Here is a 16,173-nt window from a genome sequence, read left to right as displayed (position 1 = left end):
AGGCTGATGCTGGAGGCACCAGGTCCCACAAATGGATGTCCCAAGGAATCACTCCTCCTTCCTGTGATGAGACACAGAGCTAGGTTGACATCCCTGGCAGGGACTAGGCCAGCGTCACTGAAGAACCAAACCCCTGGGAAGGGCTGAGCCAGAGCCCCTTCCCACACTCTCCATGCCCTGGCTCCTCATCAGGACTGCCCTGCTGCAGCAGCAGAGCCTGGAACAGCCGGCGCAGGGGCTACGCACACTGGCACCGCTCGGGAGCTCTCCTGCTCCAAGGACAGGGCATGCAAAAGGCCTGGGTGCTCTAGCACGGAGGTGGTACAAGTGTTTAGGTTCTCGTTCTGCCGTAGGTTGTGCTAGCAGATGCAAAGCCTTCTTCTGCTGTTTTTTGGTTGTAACCATGTTGGTCTAAGGACATAGGCAGGGAAGGTTCATTGGGTAAATGTGATATCTTTACTAGACCAACCGAGTAGTTGCAAGAAGGGTGATTGCATCCAAAAGCTTGCAAAGAACTGTTTTTCCAACTACTCAGTTGGTCTAATAAAAGATATCACATCGATCCAAAGAACCTTGCCTGCCTTTTTCTGCTATGAAACAGAAAGGAACAGATCTACCTGCTGGCAGACAGGAGGACCTCTCACAAACAAGCAAACTTCTCCCCAGACAAGATGGCCTGCCCCAAGACTGTAAGAATCCAGTGGCAGGGATCTGTGGACCTCGTAACAAATAGGAATCGTCTGAACTAGAAAGTGAGCAATTACTATTCTGAAATATTATGAGCCCCGACTGAGATGTCTCCCTTCAGATACAAGCTGAGGGTAGAGAACAATCCCTTCCCCAACCCTGTGAGGGGAAACTCCTTCTCTCTAATCTCAGAGACCTACTTAAACTGAAGGACAGGACCCTCAAGCAGGCCAGCAGCAATCTCAGCAGGCGGGGCAAGGGAAGATGGCCTCATGTGACGCGGGATTAGGAGATCCAGTACTATAACCAGTGGATTTAGACCTGCCCATCAGACCAAAACAGGAACGTTCACATTACAAATGGGCCACGCGTAACCACAAGGACAGTAGCTAGGGATGCTGACCACTGTAGCTGTCAGGGTAGACGAATGCCAAGGCAAACCCAACCAGCTAACCACATTCAGCTCCCTGCCTGGGATCTCCATCTTCTGTTTTGACACCTGTTAGCTTCAATCTCTTGGGGAGTTTAACCACCCGCCAATTAGCTGATGGTGCCACAAAGGATATGTCCTTGCTTACAATGGCTCCTCATGGTCAGCATGATAGTAAACTGAGCTGGCCGACAATCCTGTTCAAACATCAGCATGGTTCGGGGGTTGCAGCAGGAATTGAAAACGAAGGGTAGGAACACACATGGCAGCAAGCTGGGATGAAATGCATTGTGGTTACAGCACATAAGAGACAGGCAGGAAGGGAAGAGCCACCGAACAAGATGAGAAAGTTAAGTTACACTTTGAAAAACATATCAAATAGAAATGCAGTCAACATGCCACAATTCAATCAAGTTCACAGTAACTATTGTTTAAACCGGAGGCATTGTACAGCCACCTGGACAGGGCGGCGTAACACAGTGATCTCTGCCTCTAGCAGACCCTTGTGATGGCTTAGAGGAGGAATCCTAGTTCAGGGTATATATTACAAGGAGAAAGATGAAAATTCAAAGAGTCAGACAAGCAAATGTATTTCAGAACCAATCCTGATCTGCTCACTACAGTCAAGGACCCGTGCGCTCCATGGCAAACTGCTTCAATTCCACGACAGCTTCATTCTTTAAATCTGGCACACTTCTAATTTTAATCAAATTGGAAACTGAGTGAACTCCTCTGTGCAGTGGCCGCTCAACTCTATGCACCGCTCCCACATTCAACCTGTGACACCAGAGATGTTTCTATTACAGCACGACTGTGCCATCAGAGCTACCAGACAACGCCGGCCGTTTCCCACTCTGAAGCAGCGTGCAGAACGGCACTGCTGGACAGACGCTGAACAGCTAGTTGACATCTAAAGTCACCTTTGGGTTAAAAAAATTTAACACCTCCCTGCATTTACCCAGCTCGGAGCCACTGTTCCAGGCTGTGCGCAGCGGCAGGTTGATGAGACTGCAGTGATCACGGCTCGTTTTCTAGGTCCTCTTCGCAGCCAGAAGGGATAAACTTTAACAAAGTCTTTAGATTCTGGAAGCTAGGTTGATATCTAGAGGTGGAGTCCATGACATTTCACAGGAAGAAATGAGGCCCTGACTGCTAGAAGCGCAGCAGTGAGCCCTATGTTAGGGTATATCCACAAGATATATCCAGTCTAACCTCACTGAACTTGTGAGTGTTGCCTTTTGAGCGGAAGTTTCCCAGGGCCAGCCTGCACCCACAGGTGAATTTCATATAGACTTTTGCTCACAAATGGCTCAAACATTTTGAATACAAGGAAAATAAGGACTCTGATGCCCACTTACAAAATGCATCACCCTGGGAATAACAGTTCTTGCTGCAAAGCAACCAGAGACAGACCACTCAAGTCTGGCAAGGAGAAATGATGAGAAATTTGGCAAACACTTGAGGAGAAATACATTAGAGGTCAGCGGTTGGCAACCTAAGGCCCATGAAGCCACTTTGCCAGGCCCGCAGCCATGGGTCTGCAGCAGCTTTTAGTGGTGACTATGGGAGATATCCTCATGCTGCCATGGGGAGCAGTGATGGCAGCATCTGCTATGTCCTGGTCAGCCTGCCACCTCTGATCTGAGCTGGGTCTCTGGCCTGCAACCTGAAATCAGTGCACTGGGTCACTCTGGAGAAAACCCCTTTTACTTGAAATCATGACACCTTAAGGCAGGGTTATCAACCTCCTTCAGTCCCGGGGTAGGATCGGGCCCACAGGCTGGCTCCACATGCCACAGGCAGTGTGCAGAGCTGGTCTGGCACCCACTCCACGCCAAGCTATGGGGCTGGTTCGGGATGTGTGCTGCATGCACGTGCTCTGGGCCAGCCCTGCATGCCACATGCACCAGCCCCGCTCCGTGCCAGGGCCTGCACATACCGCATATGCAGCATGCAGGGCTAGTCAGAGCTACGGGCAGCACTGCCAGGCTGCAGGGCTCTGCAGGCTGTATCTCTGACACCCTGGTCTTAGAGACAAACAAATCTAATGCACTCTTTCCTGCTCAGTTCAAAGTGCACAGCTAAGAAAGCCAGCCAGGAGCACAATGGATGGCCTATGTTATCTCAGCAACCAAAGAGAAAGGAATTTGTGCCCAGTTCACCAGACATCCCAGAACACAGAAAATGCAGGCGATGCAAAGGGTGGGGCTCACAGCATTCCTGCAGGGCACGCCAGACCCCAGGTCTCATCCTTTGTTACCAGGAGGGAGTTTCCTGAGGGTCTGCTGAACAATTCCATATAAACCCTCATGGAAGTGTAAAAGAACAATTCAGCGTCCAGTCAAGAAATACCCAAGTTAAGCACTGACACACTAGTTTAAATCTCCCTGCCTTATATATACACAGAGCCTGACACACTTCTGAAGTACAACACAGGATTTTTCCAGCACTCTTAAGGCAGATTTCTCATCGTTACTATGAACCGTGCCAGATTCTCATGCTAAGATCCGATTCCTCAAGTACTGCATAGCTCCGACCGCGTCTCTCCCAGCTACCTGGTAGGGTGGAAGGGGGGTAGTTACAAGTTACAGGAACAAGCTACAGACCATCCAGAGCCATCTAGACTCTACCAGGAACCATGGACTACAGCATATTTGCCAAAGAAAAGATGCAGAGGTTTGCCAGGAGAATGTTATTGCTTGCAGGCTTTGTCTTCTAAGGTTACTCAGTTCACTCCTCTTTTCTGCCCATGCCAGTAAGACCTTCAGAAGAATCTCAAAAGCAAGGTTATGGTCTCAAGCAACCCAAAATCTAGCAATTTCTTCCAATGAAGGAGGGAAAAGAAAGTCAGAGAACAGAAGACATTGCTATGCTGCTTTTCTCGCAAGGGTGGGAAAAGGTAGGGTCATCTTCATAACCCAAAATAGATGTAGAAGAAAGAGCGAGTCTGCAGCACATCTTCAGCTGAACAGCCAAATGCTATTCATTTCTGAACCAACCTGCATCTCCACATAAACTCCCTTCAAGCAAGAGCTCCAACAATATTTCAGAAGAGCAAAGGGTAGAAAGGACAACAGGATGACAGTCACTGGGGCATAATTCTGCTCTTACCTTTGCAAGAAAAAAAAATCACCTGCGAGACCACCTTGTAAGTTGGTCTGTAACTAGAGCTTGAACCCAGGGAGCTGAAGTGACTATCAGAGAAGCTATCTCCCACAGAAGAAATCTGAGACCACAACTAACAAGCAAATGAAAAGGAGCTTTCCTCAACCATCAGGATAAAATTAAATCTCAAAACAGAGGTGGTTTTCTAATGTGGGAGGTCCAGAAGCGTCTCCTTTTTACAGGATGCTTGGCAAAGGTCTGCAGAAACAGAGGCTTCCCTTCACCTAGCCCCAAACACCACACAGATGGGGCTGGATAGTCTTGAACCCACACTCGAATAGAGGCAAGGCAAGCAGCAGGTCACAGGCATTTAAAGGAATCCTGTAGCACTCCATCATTTTTTCTTCCACTTCCGTTCGTACTCCAGTTTCTTCCCAAAAGGACTCAGATCATCTGCCAAGACAGAACTATCTTCTTCAGCTCAAGAAACACGTACCCAGGAAGGAGGCTCCCAGCTGGGAACAGGGAAGGTGTTACAACTGTGACTAATCTGGGAACACAGAGCCGGGCAGACCCGAGACCTCAGCTGGGCTACGTGGGGCTGCACACGTCAGAGGTAGCCAGGGAAGAAACCAGCCAAATAACCCGGGAAGCCAGCACCCGATCAGGTGCCGCCTGCTATATTTACAGAGCAGCGGGGTGCCCACAGCTGTGCAGCGGCGGAAGAGGGCACCGGGGGGGACTGCTGAGCCAAGGCAGGGCACGGAAAAGAAGCCCATCTTCTCCCTGATGTTTACGAGTCCTGGAACCAGTGTGGAGCAAAGCCGGAAGCCACATCTGCCGTTGCTCTCCCTGCCGTCTTACCAGCTCCACCCTCCAAACCGCTCAGATGGGATTGGCACCCACGTACAACACGAAGGAGGCGGCAGGAACAGGAAGGAGCCACGCAGCACTGTTTACCTTCGGCCATGGGCCTATGTGATGCCTGTTCCCAGAAAAGCCTCTTTCTGTTCAAAAAAGCTGGGATGAAAAACTTTTCCTATGGATGCCAGGTTGCCTGGTGCTATCCAACACTTTTATACTATGTGAAGTCTAGCAAATAGCCAGGCTCTATAAGTCTCTGTAAACTAATACTGGGCTATTGTCCACAGCACCCTCTTCCCATAAAACGTTCAGCCCCCGGGACACTTCGAAGGCTCTTTGCCTGCCGGCAAGTCTTCTCTACACTGCCACTTTGCTCCGTGTACTCCCCTCCCTCTGGACACAGGACAGGCACCCAAGACTCTCGCTCTCCAACGTCGGCTATCGCCTGCAAAAGCGCATGCCTCTCTGAACAAGTTAGTCTATAACATGGCACCTAGCTCTGCCTTCTGCCTGATTTCACTAACAACGCTAACCAAAGTGAAGGGGCATGCTGCTGTTTTTCTTTTGCTCCTTTACTAGCCACCAACAAAAAATGTCAGAGTCCAATTGTGTTAACCTGAGGAAGCAAGATTGCCTGGCAGTATCCTGTGCCTCCCTGTAACACCAAGGTCAGCAAAACTCAAACCTCTGGGGGAACAAAAGAAAATGAGAAAAAATACAAAGTTAGAGTATGGGCTGACGCTCCCCCACCAACTGGAAACAGCCTGGAAGCTGCGCACATGCACTCCAGCCGGGTTTGCTGCTTGGCACATGGCGAAGGGGAGATGCCCAGAAGTCCAAGGGCTGTCTATGTAGTGTTGCCTGCCCATGACAAGGTGTAGGCCAAGGTAAAAGGGGATGTGGGTGCCCAGAGGGAAGTGGATTTCCTAAAAGCAGCACCAGATGCGCAACATGGATCAGTGGCTGTGCTCAGGAGCCATGGTCTTGGCATCACGGGAGGTGTGAGCGTTATGCTGGGGAAGTAAAGGTGTTAGATGGAATCCAATACGCAGGGGCAAAGACACGTTGGGTGTGAAGCTGTTCTGGAGCAGCTGGCTCAGGTTTTGAACGTGCAACACAACTCAGCTAGAAACACAAGATTTGCCCAAGTCAAACAGGCCTCACGCTGCCCAACAGTGGCCACATGTCCTGCATTACCTGGAAAGGCAGAGAGCGACTGTTACCGCAGTCTGGGGACATCGCTCAAAGAAGGCAGAATTAAGATAGAGCTGGCATGAAGCACAGCTGTATTTCCTGAATCAGAAAGGTATAAATCCGAGTGAACTCAATTTTGTGGAAGGACCAAGATGGCTGAAAACACGTGGTCAGCAGATTGAGAGAATCCCAGTTCACGTACTGAAGCGAGAACTGGATTCAAACAGGTGTGTGTCAGAAATGACTTGAGAAAGAAAGGCAGAAGTAACTGCAGCTTCACTCCTTCACCAGGAGGTACGCAGGCCTAGCAAGGGAGAAGGGGGCTCATGAAGATGGGGATTGTCACCCCCACAAGGAGGCTTAGGCCTTGGGAAAGATGCTGAAAGTTCAGCCCCTGATGTTTAGCCCGGAGCAGACAAACACCCACAGCTCAACTCGAGACAGTTGTCTGGTACAGGACCGGGCACGGCATCCCACACTGGACGACTCCCAAGGCGTGTTGCTGTCTTTCCTCTTATAAAAACATGGTGGTTCTCCACTTTCTTTGCCAGATAGGTGAACAGATTTTGCTCAAATTCTCCCACCAACATCCGCAAAAAGTAAGTCACTTTAGGACACAGATTAAACCTATGCAGCTTCATCCTCAGAAATGACTGTCCAACCATCAACATTTGATGATAGGGGATTAAAGAAAAAACGGGTTGGAATTTTATCCCATCAAAACATTTGCCAGCCCACAGACCTTCCAGCAAGACCGCCAAGAACTTCTTCAGGGCTCTGCTTCTCGCTCCCTGAACCCGACTTCCCAAGCCATACTCTGGAAGCACTGGGCAAATCCTTCAAATTGCAAAAAGTGTTCTATCAGCCCTTCTCTCAACTACTCTGTGTGTGTGTGTGTGTTTGTGCGTGCGTGTTTAATAACAACAACAACAACAACTTGGTTAACTGAAAGGAAGCAAAAGAGATCTCAGACAAAGATTTTTTTTAACCCAGAGAAATGAGCAATTAAAAAAGATTATAATCTTTGTATTTTTAACAGCTATTGCCTTGGTATCTATGCACCAAAGGGAGTCAGGAACGCATTCCAACTACCACATGTAGCCTGGTCCAAGAAGAGACTAAGAACTTTTTACGACCAATCTACCAGCTCAAAAAGGGCTGGACTGCAAGCAGCCAACTAAAACTGGATGAAGCAAACAGAAACTGAAAATTCACCCGGGAAGAAATGCAACTGCCAACTGCAAAACTGTACAACAGTACAAAGGCAGATGGCGACATTTATCTCACCTTTGTAAATGCTCGTCTTTTCAGAACCTCGCCTAAACTAGCGCTGTTAGGGAATATTCCCACTGTGGTCAACACGGCAGTGGATGAATGTCCTCAGATGAGACCCAACATAGTATTTGCCTGGATGACAGATATATTAAGATGGCAGAGTATGGCAACTAAAGCCAAGATATTTAAGCAGTGTACAGCAGGGATTTAAAGATAGCCAGGGCACCAGAACAGGGATGCCAAATCATCCATCTTAATGCAAATGCAGTTAGTGTAACAAAGTAAATCAAACAACATTTCTTTACACAAATGGGAAGAATGCTATTTTATTTTCTCTTACCCTCCCCCTGGAAAAAAAAAACCCTCAAAGGGTGGCCTCTATAATATCTGTTATATATTTAAAAGCAGGAATTAATGGCATATATATATTTGTTAATGGTGTAGTAGATAGTACTTGAGATCTTGCAAATTTATGTTCAACACCTGAATGGAAGTCAGGAGGCTGCCTAGATTTTTTTTTCAGTTTTTCTTTTTTTCCTAGAGAGTGTACAAGTTAATGAAATAATTGTCCTCTATTCAAAGCAGATGAAGTGTATATAACATTAGCTCCCACTTAAAATGAAGCCTGAGACAGCTTTATATCCTGCCATGCAATCCTTTCCCAGCTCAGGAAGTGTCCCAACCCCACAGTGGTAAGTGGAGAGGTAGGTAGCAGTGTTTGTTGCAAGTCAGGCAGGTGGCCAGGCAGGGCAGCACCTTGAAAACTAACTGGTTCAGAGGGATGAGCTTTTGTAGATGACACCCTAATACATCGAGGCAGGCCAGCGCCACTTCATGTGATAAAACAGCTAAATCCATAATGAGGCAAATGTCATAATATGCAACCAAACAAGTGAATTGTCACAAAAGCCAGAAAGATGAGAGTCTAGGCCAATTCCACAAAACCCGATATAAGCAGGCTGCCCCATATCAGGTAATTTCTCCCATTCAAGTAGAGCCATGAGGCCAAGCAGAGTCCAAGAAATCACTCCAAAGGATTGTTCCAAAATATTACACATTAGCAAGTCAAGTTGCAGCATCCTTAAGAGGAAAGAATCGACTCTCCATTTCAGAGATGAAGAAATGAGGACAAAACTGAAGCAATTTACCCAGGATCACAAAGGAAATGGGAAGCAGATCTCAGTTTTATTCCCAGTTTGAACTCCCAGGATCGTTCCTTTGGAGGAGTACATGCTTCCAATAGCATTTACGGCTAACTTAGTTAAAAAGCAAGCTGTGAGCCTTTCATTATGAACTGAATAGCTCGGGAGTTTTGATGAAATATGAATGATTTTAGATCTGTCTCTCATATCCCTGTCCCACCTCCCACTGAGCAAGAGTAGCAAAGGTAAATTCATATGAAACTAGAGCTAATAAGCTATCCCAAGCCCAGAATCCTGAATCAAAGTTAATTAGGTAAAGTTACAAACTTAGCATTTGCTACAATACCAACACAGTTAAAGATTTCAGGGGCTCTTGACACCAATTATTTTACAGTGAGCCTTGGCCTGAAATCGGTATGCCGGTATAATTATACCACCAAGCCTCCATAATGGCAACGCAGATTCTTTCATCAGATGCTAATGCTTACAAATGCTTTCAGAAGCTACTGCTTCCAAAAGCTTATGCATCACTGATCTGGTCAGTGTGCAAGGTGCAAATCTACCCTGACTTCAGATTAACATGGCACAGTACTTCTCCGAACAGAAACTGTACCATGAGAAGACTCCTGAAGGTATGGTTTGAACCAGTTCCCCAAACCAAATAAAAGCTATACTCACCAAAGGATTTTTTGTCTGGTACGGCTCTCTATGCAGGGGGTCTTGTGGGCACAGATAGGGCAGTCGGGGCATTTCCCTCCCCTCAACCTCAACCTCAACCAACCTAATAGGTGAAATTCAGCAAAACTTTTCATGTGCAGGCCAAACCAGTGTGGTAGCCCCTGGCTTCCCCATGCCCCTGTGCATCTGCACTGGTATCAATACACCGCACCAGCAGAAGTGACTTGCACCAGCTTGCATTAGTGCACCTACATGCACTAACCACAAACTGGCCTGTATCTGCTGCAAAACCCTATATTTCCATTTGCATTCTTAGCCATATTTCAACTACTCCATTAATTCGTGGAAGAATTTTTTTCTCTCCATCACTAACAGGGATGTAACTAGTTATGTTTCTTATTTGGAAGTGAAGAACTGAAATTTACTCCTTAAATTGCAACTACAATAATAACAGGCAAGGCAAACTGCTCTTCCATATAGTGCAAAAAAATTAGCACATCCAGCCATCCCCATTTTGCAGCAGAAGGTCATCTCTATTGCATGCTAACAAAACAACTCTCTGCGATAAGCAAGACCAGAGAGCATAATAGTTATTTCAGAACTAGACTGACATGTCGTTTCTCTTACAAAGCCAAAAGCAAAGCTTATTGTATAGGAATTACCCATTCCTGTTACATAACTCACAGAACCTATGCTTGAAACTTAACCAGCTACACTGCCAAAAAAAAAAATACATTCCATTGCTATGCAACCTATGAGAATGGAGAAACATTTTAGAAACCCAGGTGATGATACTTTACCAGTAACAAAGATAAAAAAAAAAAGGAAGAAGTGAAAAGTGGAAGTGCATTCAGCAGCAAAGTCATCTTTCAACACTGAAATATATACAAAGCCAAGATCCTCCCACATCATCAATTCCAGACCAACAATTCTTAAAACTGACAATGTTTCTTCAAGTGACCATTTAACGTTATTGCTAGGAGAAAATTTCCATCTCTTCCAGACCTGCTGTAACTGCACTCGTGAGCCAAGTCCTTGACTGAATTACAACCTACAGCTCAAGGAGGGACCAAACAGACTCCTGGCACCTTCCTGCTTTCTGGCTATCACACTTTGTGGATGATCAGAGCTCCTCTTTCCAGGCAGGGAGAGCAGCGCTCCAGCCCACATACACAATTAGCGTTTAGATTCCAAGGGGGTGGATGCTTCAGAGATACCCAAGATAAATATCACCTCTTTACCTGCCAAACAACTAGATAAATGTGAAGCCTTTAAAATGAGTTTCTGTAACAAATGTTAAGATTGTCACAGAATATTCAAGGAAGAAAATATATGATTGTATAAAGTCTACTATTAAGCCTAAAGGAACACCAGCTATCAAAACCCACTTAAAGTTGACAAGTTATGCCTGCATTTTTATTTTTAAAGTTGCAGGTGGTTATAACTGCAGGGTCATTTCAGCTGGATACCAGGAACAGTAATGCAATCCTTTCACAGATTTAAGAACCAAGTTACAATTAATGTCTATTTATATGAACAGACAAAATTTATGCTAGATACCTACTGGGAATAGGGCAGGTCTGAGATCTCATAAAACTGATCAATTTGAGGTTCAAACTATTTATGGCATGCTGCCATCAAGATAAAACCACTTAGCGTTCTTATACTTTGGACTTTTTAAAAAAGTGTTTTTGTACTTTACCTCCAAAATCTGTTCAACTTTGTCATTCAGAGTTTCCTCAAGGCTTTCTATTTTAAACAGGGAGCTTTAAAAACACAGGCTACAATTTGTAAGTGTGAAGAAAGGGCAAGGTAAGGACAGCAGGGGCCTCAGGCCACTGGCACCTGGAGAACTGAAGTGTTTTATATGTACTCAGAGAAACTTTAAACACAGGGCTTTAAAAACACACGCTACAATTTGTAAGAGTGAAGAAGGTGCGAGGCAAGAACAGCAGGGAACTGTTGCCTCTTCTTCACTCTTACAAACTGTAGTGTGCACTTTTAAAGCCATGTATGTGTGTATGTACATATAGATATATAAATATTTTTAAATAAAGTTTCTAAGGCTTATGGCTGTTAAGTGCCTTACAATCCTTACAGTCCCTCAGAGCTTTCTCCAAGCAGCAGCAGGACAAAGCAGAGAGAAGAGGGCATAGATGGGAGGCCAAGAGGGAAAAAAAAGCAGCCCCCCAGAGAGCTGAGAAGGTTTGAGGCCAAGGGAGAAAGCAGAGCACACCCAACTACAGCAGAAAGGAAGCCAGCAAGGTTGTCTTCAAATGACACGAACCAAATCAAAAGAAACCCCCCAGCAGACTCTAGAAACCCCATCTTGACAAAGACCACCCCACACAGCCCATAAGAAACTGCCTCTGCCGCAGCAAGTCACCCACGAAGGTTTGCGCGCCTAGACAACTCACTCACACTGCTCTCCGCTCAACAGGCGCAGGGCATATATTTTTTTAGGCCTGAAAACATCATTTTGCACAAATTCCCGCTTCTGCAAAGCGGATGAATGAGAAACACAGAAAGGCACAGCTGGAGTTTAGCGTGTCCAGAGCAGCATTTCAAGTCCCAAATAAAGCAGGAAGCTGAGCTCCTTCGTTCTGCAACGGCCGGAGACAAGCTAGGCAGAGCCGTGATCGATCCGCTATGGACCCAGGGCAGCACCAGGGTGTAAAAAGGAGGCACTGAGCCCCAACACAGCATTTGAAATTCAAAAACCAGCAAACGCAGCATTAAGAGCAGGTCAGGATGGCTCCTGGAAACTCAAGCAGCGCCTCCCCACCCACCTGGCGCTCGGACATGCCGCGGCTGCGGAGGGGGGAGGACCGTGCTCCTCACCCATCCCGAGAAAGTTGCTTTGCTCTGTGGGGCGGAAGCTTTGCACCGACCAACCGGCATCTCAAAACACCGAGACCCGCACCACAAACCCGCGGGAGCAGAACGACAACCCCCCGGGGATGCCCAATGCCCGCCCAGGCCCGATTGTGCGGCCCCCAGGGTGCGGGGGCGGATGCTCATCGCCACGGCTGCTTCTCTCCTCAAGGGAGCACGGGCTGGCCGTCCACACGGGGGAGGGGCAGGGGCACACCCCCCTCATGGGCATAGGGCAGTGGTGGTTTGGGCAGAGTTGCGGGGGCGAGGGGGGGCGCAAATCTGGATCAGACCCTCCTAAAAGGGGTCTGCGTGAATGGTGATGGGGGGGATTCAGATCAGACCCTGACTTGGAGGCTGTGCAAACAGTGATGGGGGACAATTCTGATCAGATGCCGAATTGGGGGCTGTGTAAATAGTGATGGGGGGGCGATTCGGATCAGAGCCTGAATTAGGGGCCGTGTGAATGGTAAAGTGGGGCATTTGGATCAGACACCGAATTAGGGCTGTGTGAATGGTGATGGGAGGGGGCGAACCGGATCACACCCTAAAGCAGGGGCCATGTGAATGGGGGGGGGCGATCCGGATCGGACCTGGAGCTGGGGCCGTGTGAATGGTGATGGGTGGGGGGACGATCCGGATCAGACCCTGAATTAGGGGCCGTGGGAATGGGGGCGGAGAGGGCGATCCGGATGAGAGGCGGCGCGAGGCGCGGGGGGGCCGGGCCGCGCGGCCGGGCGGGCCGGGCCGGGGGGGCGGGCAGGCCCGGGGGGGCGCGCGGAGGGCGGGGGGCCCGGCCCGGCCCTCACCTACACAGTGCACGAGCTTGTGTCGCCACGAGTCGAGCTGGTGGCGGACGCCGCGCCTCTCGATGGAGCAGTCCTGCCGCCCGCACGGACTCGCCATCTTCTGGGGCGGGGAGGGGCCCCGCCGCGCTGCGCCTGCGTGCCCTGCGTGCGTGCCTGCGTGCGTGCGTGCCTGCGTCACCGCGCCCCGCCCCCTACCCCTTCACACGGTCCGGCGCGGCCCCGGCCGCGGCCCCGGCGTGCCTCGATCCGAATTGCTCCGGTCGCCGGTCGCACGGCCCCGTTCGTCGTCCGATTCGGATCCGCTCCCCGTCGCTATTCACAAGGCCCCCAGTTAGAGTCGTTGATCCGAATTCGCCCCCCAGCCCCGGTCACACAGCCCCGGTCTGAATTCGCTCCCCTCACTGCAGAGCGTCTGCTCCAGATGTGCCCCCCCGCCCCCCCACTGCTCGCATGGCCCCCGCTTCGGCGCCTGATCCGAATCCCGCCCCCCCCCGGTCACCACTGCCATGGCCCCGACGCGGCGTCCCCCCGCCGGGACGGAGGCGGGGGGCGCGGCTGGGAGCGGGGCCCGGGGGGGGCCGGCAGCGGCAGAGAGCCTCGTTTGCTCCCCTTCTCCCTCGGGGGCTTCCCGCTCCCCGGCCTCTCCCCCAGCGGAGGACATCATCGCAACCGAGAGGCGCAGACCAGTCACCCCTCGGCCTCCGCCCGCCCCGCGTGCTGCCCCACAACACGCCTGATCCGCGGCCTCGGTGCACAAGTACTGCAGAGGCAGTAAGACCACTCGTCCAGTCGGCCTGTAATTACAGATCCCGGAGGCGTGGATGGGTACGATTAAAAGGAAACGACAGGCGGCCAGGACGGGACGTCCAGGTGCGCTGCGGCTAGATCCACCTTCCGTATTGCAGCCATAGCAAGTGACCCCTCGGCAGTAAGCCATGAGGATACGGCATTTCAGTGCAAACTACGGGAAGGATGTGGACTCAGTAGAGAGAGTTCAGCGGAGGGTAACGAAAATGGTTCGGGGTGAGGAAGGGCTGAGGGACGTGGGCTGATTTACTCTGCAGAAGAGGAGACCGAGGGGGATTTGATAGCAGCCTTCACCTCCCTGCCGGGGGCTGCACAGAGGATGGAGCTGGGCTGGTCTCAGTGGGGCAGGCAACAGGACAAGGAGCAATGGGCTCAGGCTGCAGCAAGGGACGTTGAGGTTGGATATTAGGAAGAATTTTCTCACCAGGAGGGTGGTAAAGCACTGGACCAGGCTCCCCAGAGAGGTGGTGCAGCCTCCATCCCTGGAGTTGTTTAAGACCTGGCTAGACCAAGCCTTGTCTGGTTGCGGCTGGTCCTGCCTGGAGCAGGGGTTGGACTAGGTGACTCCTGAGCTCCCTCCAACCCTAATTTCCTATGATTTTATGAAGAGGCCAATGCAAGAGCTGCACATTCTCCTGCAGACACGGCAGATGGTTCCAGAGGGAAGGGGCTGCTCACAGCTCTTTCCCTTTGTCTCTCTCACCTACTTGTCTCCGTAGTCAGGCAAGTTTGCTCAGAAACCATGCCAGCAGGGAGGACAAAGAGCAATGCAAGGGAAATGCTGGTCCAACAACGAGCGTGTCTGGAGCTGGTTGTGACGTGCAAACAGGAGGGCGCAGAGCGTGCCCAGACCCCAGCGGGGATGCTCCATCCATGTGCCCACAGCCAAGGGCTGGGGGGGAAGGGGTCAGCGAGTGCTGCTCTGGCTGTAACGGGCACTCCACAGCACGTGTGGCAAGGGGGGGCTGCGGTTTGAATGTTGGCCTCTTATATTTTATGAGGCCAATGCAACATTGCACATTCTCTTGTGCAGGGATGATGCTCAAGGGCAACCAGCACGGTTTCGTCAGGGGCAGGTTATGTCAGACCAACCTGATTGCCTTTTATGATCAGGTCACAAAGGCAATGGATGCAGGTGTCGCCTTGGACATAGTCTTTCTGGACTTCAGCAAGGCCTTTGACACCGTCTCCCATCCCATCCTCATTAAGAAATTGGGTGACTGTGGCATTGATGCGTACACAGTCAGATGGATTGCAGATTGGCTCAAGGGTCATACTCAGAGGGTGGTGGTGGATGGGTCATATTCGACCTGGGGAGAAGTGGGCAGCGGAGTCCCCCAGGGCTCGGTCCTGGGGCCTGCTCTGTTCAATTTCTTCATCAGTGATTTGGACGACGGGGTGAAATGCAACCTGTTTAAATTCACTGATGATACCAAAATTTGGGGTGAGGTGAGCACGCTAGTAGGGAGGGACTGTGACAAGACCTGGATAGGTTACAGGAGCGGGCTGACATAAGATGCATTTCAATACTGACAAGTGCAGGGTGCTGCACTTAGGCAGTAGAAACCAGCAGCACACTTACAAAATGGGAAACTCCCTTCTGGAGAGCACAGAGGCAGAAAGGGATCTTGGAGTCATTACTGACTCCAAGATGAACATGGACCGACAACGCGAGGTCACGGTTGGCAGGGCTAACCGCACCTTGTCGTGCATCCACAGGCGCATCTCAAGTAGAGCCAGGGAGGTGATCCTCCCCCTCTATGCGACGCTGGTCAGGCCATAGCTGGAGTACTGTGTCCATTCTGTGCGCCGCACTTCAAGAGGGATGTGGACAACATGGAGAGGGTCCAAAGGAGGCCACATGCATGATCCAGGGACTACAGGGCAGACCCTACAATGAAAGACTGCGGGACCTAAACCTGTTCAGCCTTCACAAGAGAAGGCTGAGGGGGGACCTGGTGACTGTCTATAAACTCACTAGGGGGGACCAGAAGGGTTTAGGGGAGACGCTGTTTCCCCGAGTGCCCCCCGGCATGACAAGGAACAATGGCCACAAGTTATTAGAGAGTAGATTTAGATTAGACATCCGCAAGAACTACTTCACAGTTAGGGCGGCCAGGAGCTGGAACCAACTTCCTAGGGAAGTGGTGCTGGCTCCTACCCCGGGGATCTTTAAGAAGAGGCTTGATGCCTACCTGGCTGGACTCATTTGAGTCCAGTCTTTTCTCCCGCCCAGGCAGGGGCTCAGACTTGAAGATCTACAAGGTCCCTTTGACCCGACTTCTATGATTCTGTGATTCTATATCAG

The 16,173-nt window shown here is 50.0% G+C and overlaps 1 protein-coding gene across 4 annotated transcripts in view; it reads right to left on the bottom strand.

The window, feature by feature from the left end:
• Positions 1–13,185, bottom strand: part of LCOR (ligand dependent nuclear receptor corepressor) — a 76,667-nt gene extending 63,482 nt beyond the window's left edge. Inside the window, exon 1 of one of the 4 annotated variants that reach the window (XM_090056888.1) lies at positions 13,059–13,185. Coding sequence is in view for 2 of the 4 variants with exons in the window: in XM_090056886.1 (XP_089913012.1) it covers positions 13,059–13,155 (97 nt within the window). In the remaining 2 variants the exon portion in view is untranslated. The remainder of the gene's footprint in view (positions 1–13,058) is intronic. The other 3 variants (XM_090056889.1, XM_090056886.1, XM_090056887.1) reach the window with 3 other exon arrangements.
• Positions 13,186–16,173: the final 2,988 nt, after the last annotated feature.

This window comes from Crocodylus siamensis, chromosome 7 (assembly GCF_052110815.1).
Source record: "Crocodylus siamensis isolate JL-2025a chromosome 7, ASM5211081v1, whole genome shotgun sequence".
NCBI classification, from domain to species: Eukaryota; Metazoa; Chordata; order Crocodylia; family Crocodylidae; genus Crocodylus; species Crocodylus siamensis.
The sequence above is the reverse complement of the archived record's forward strand: the minus strand, read 5'-3'. Positions and strand labels throughout refer to the sequence as shown.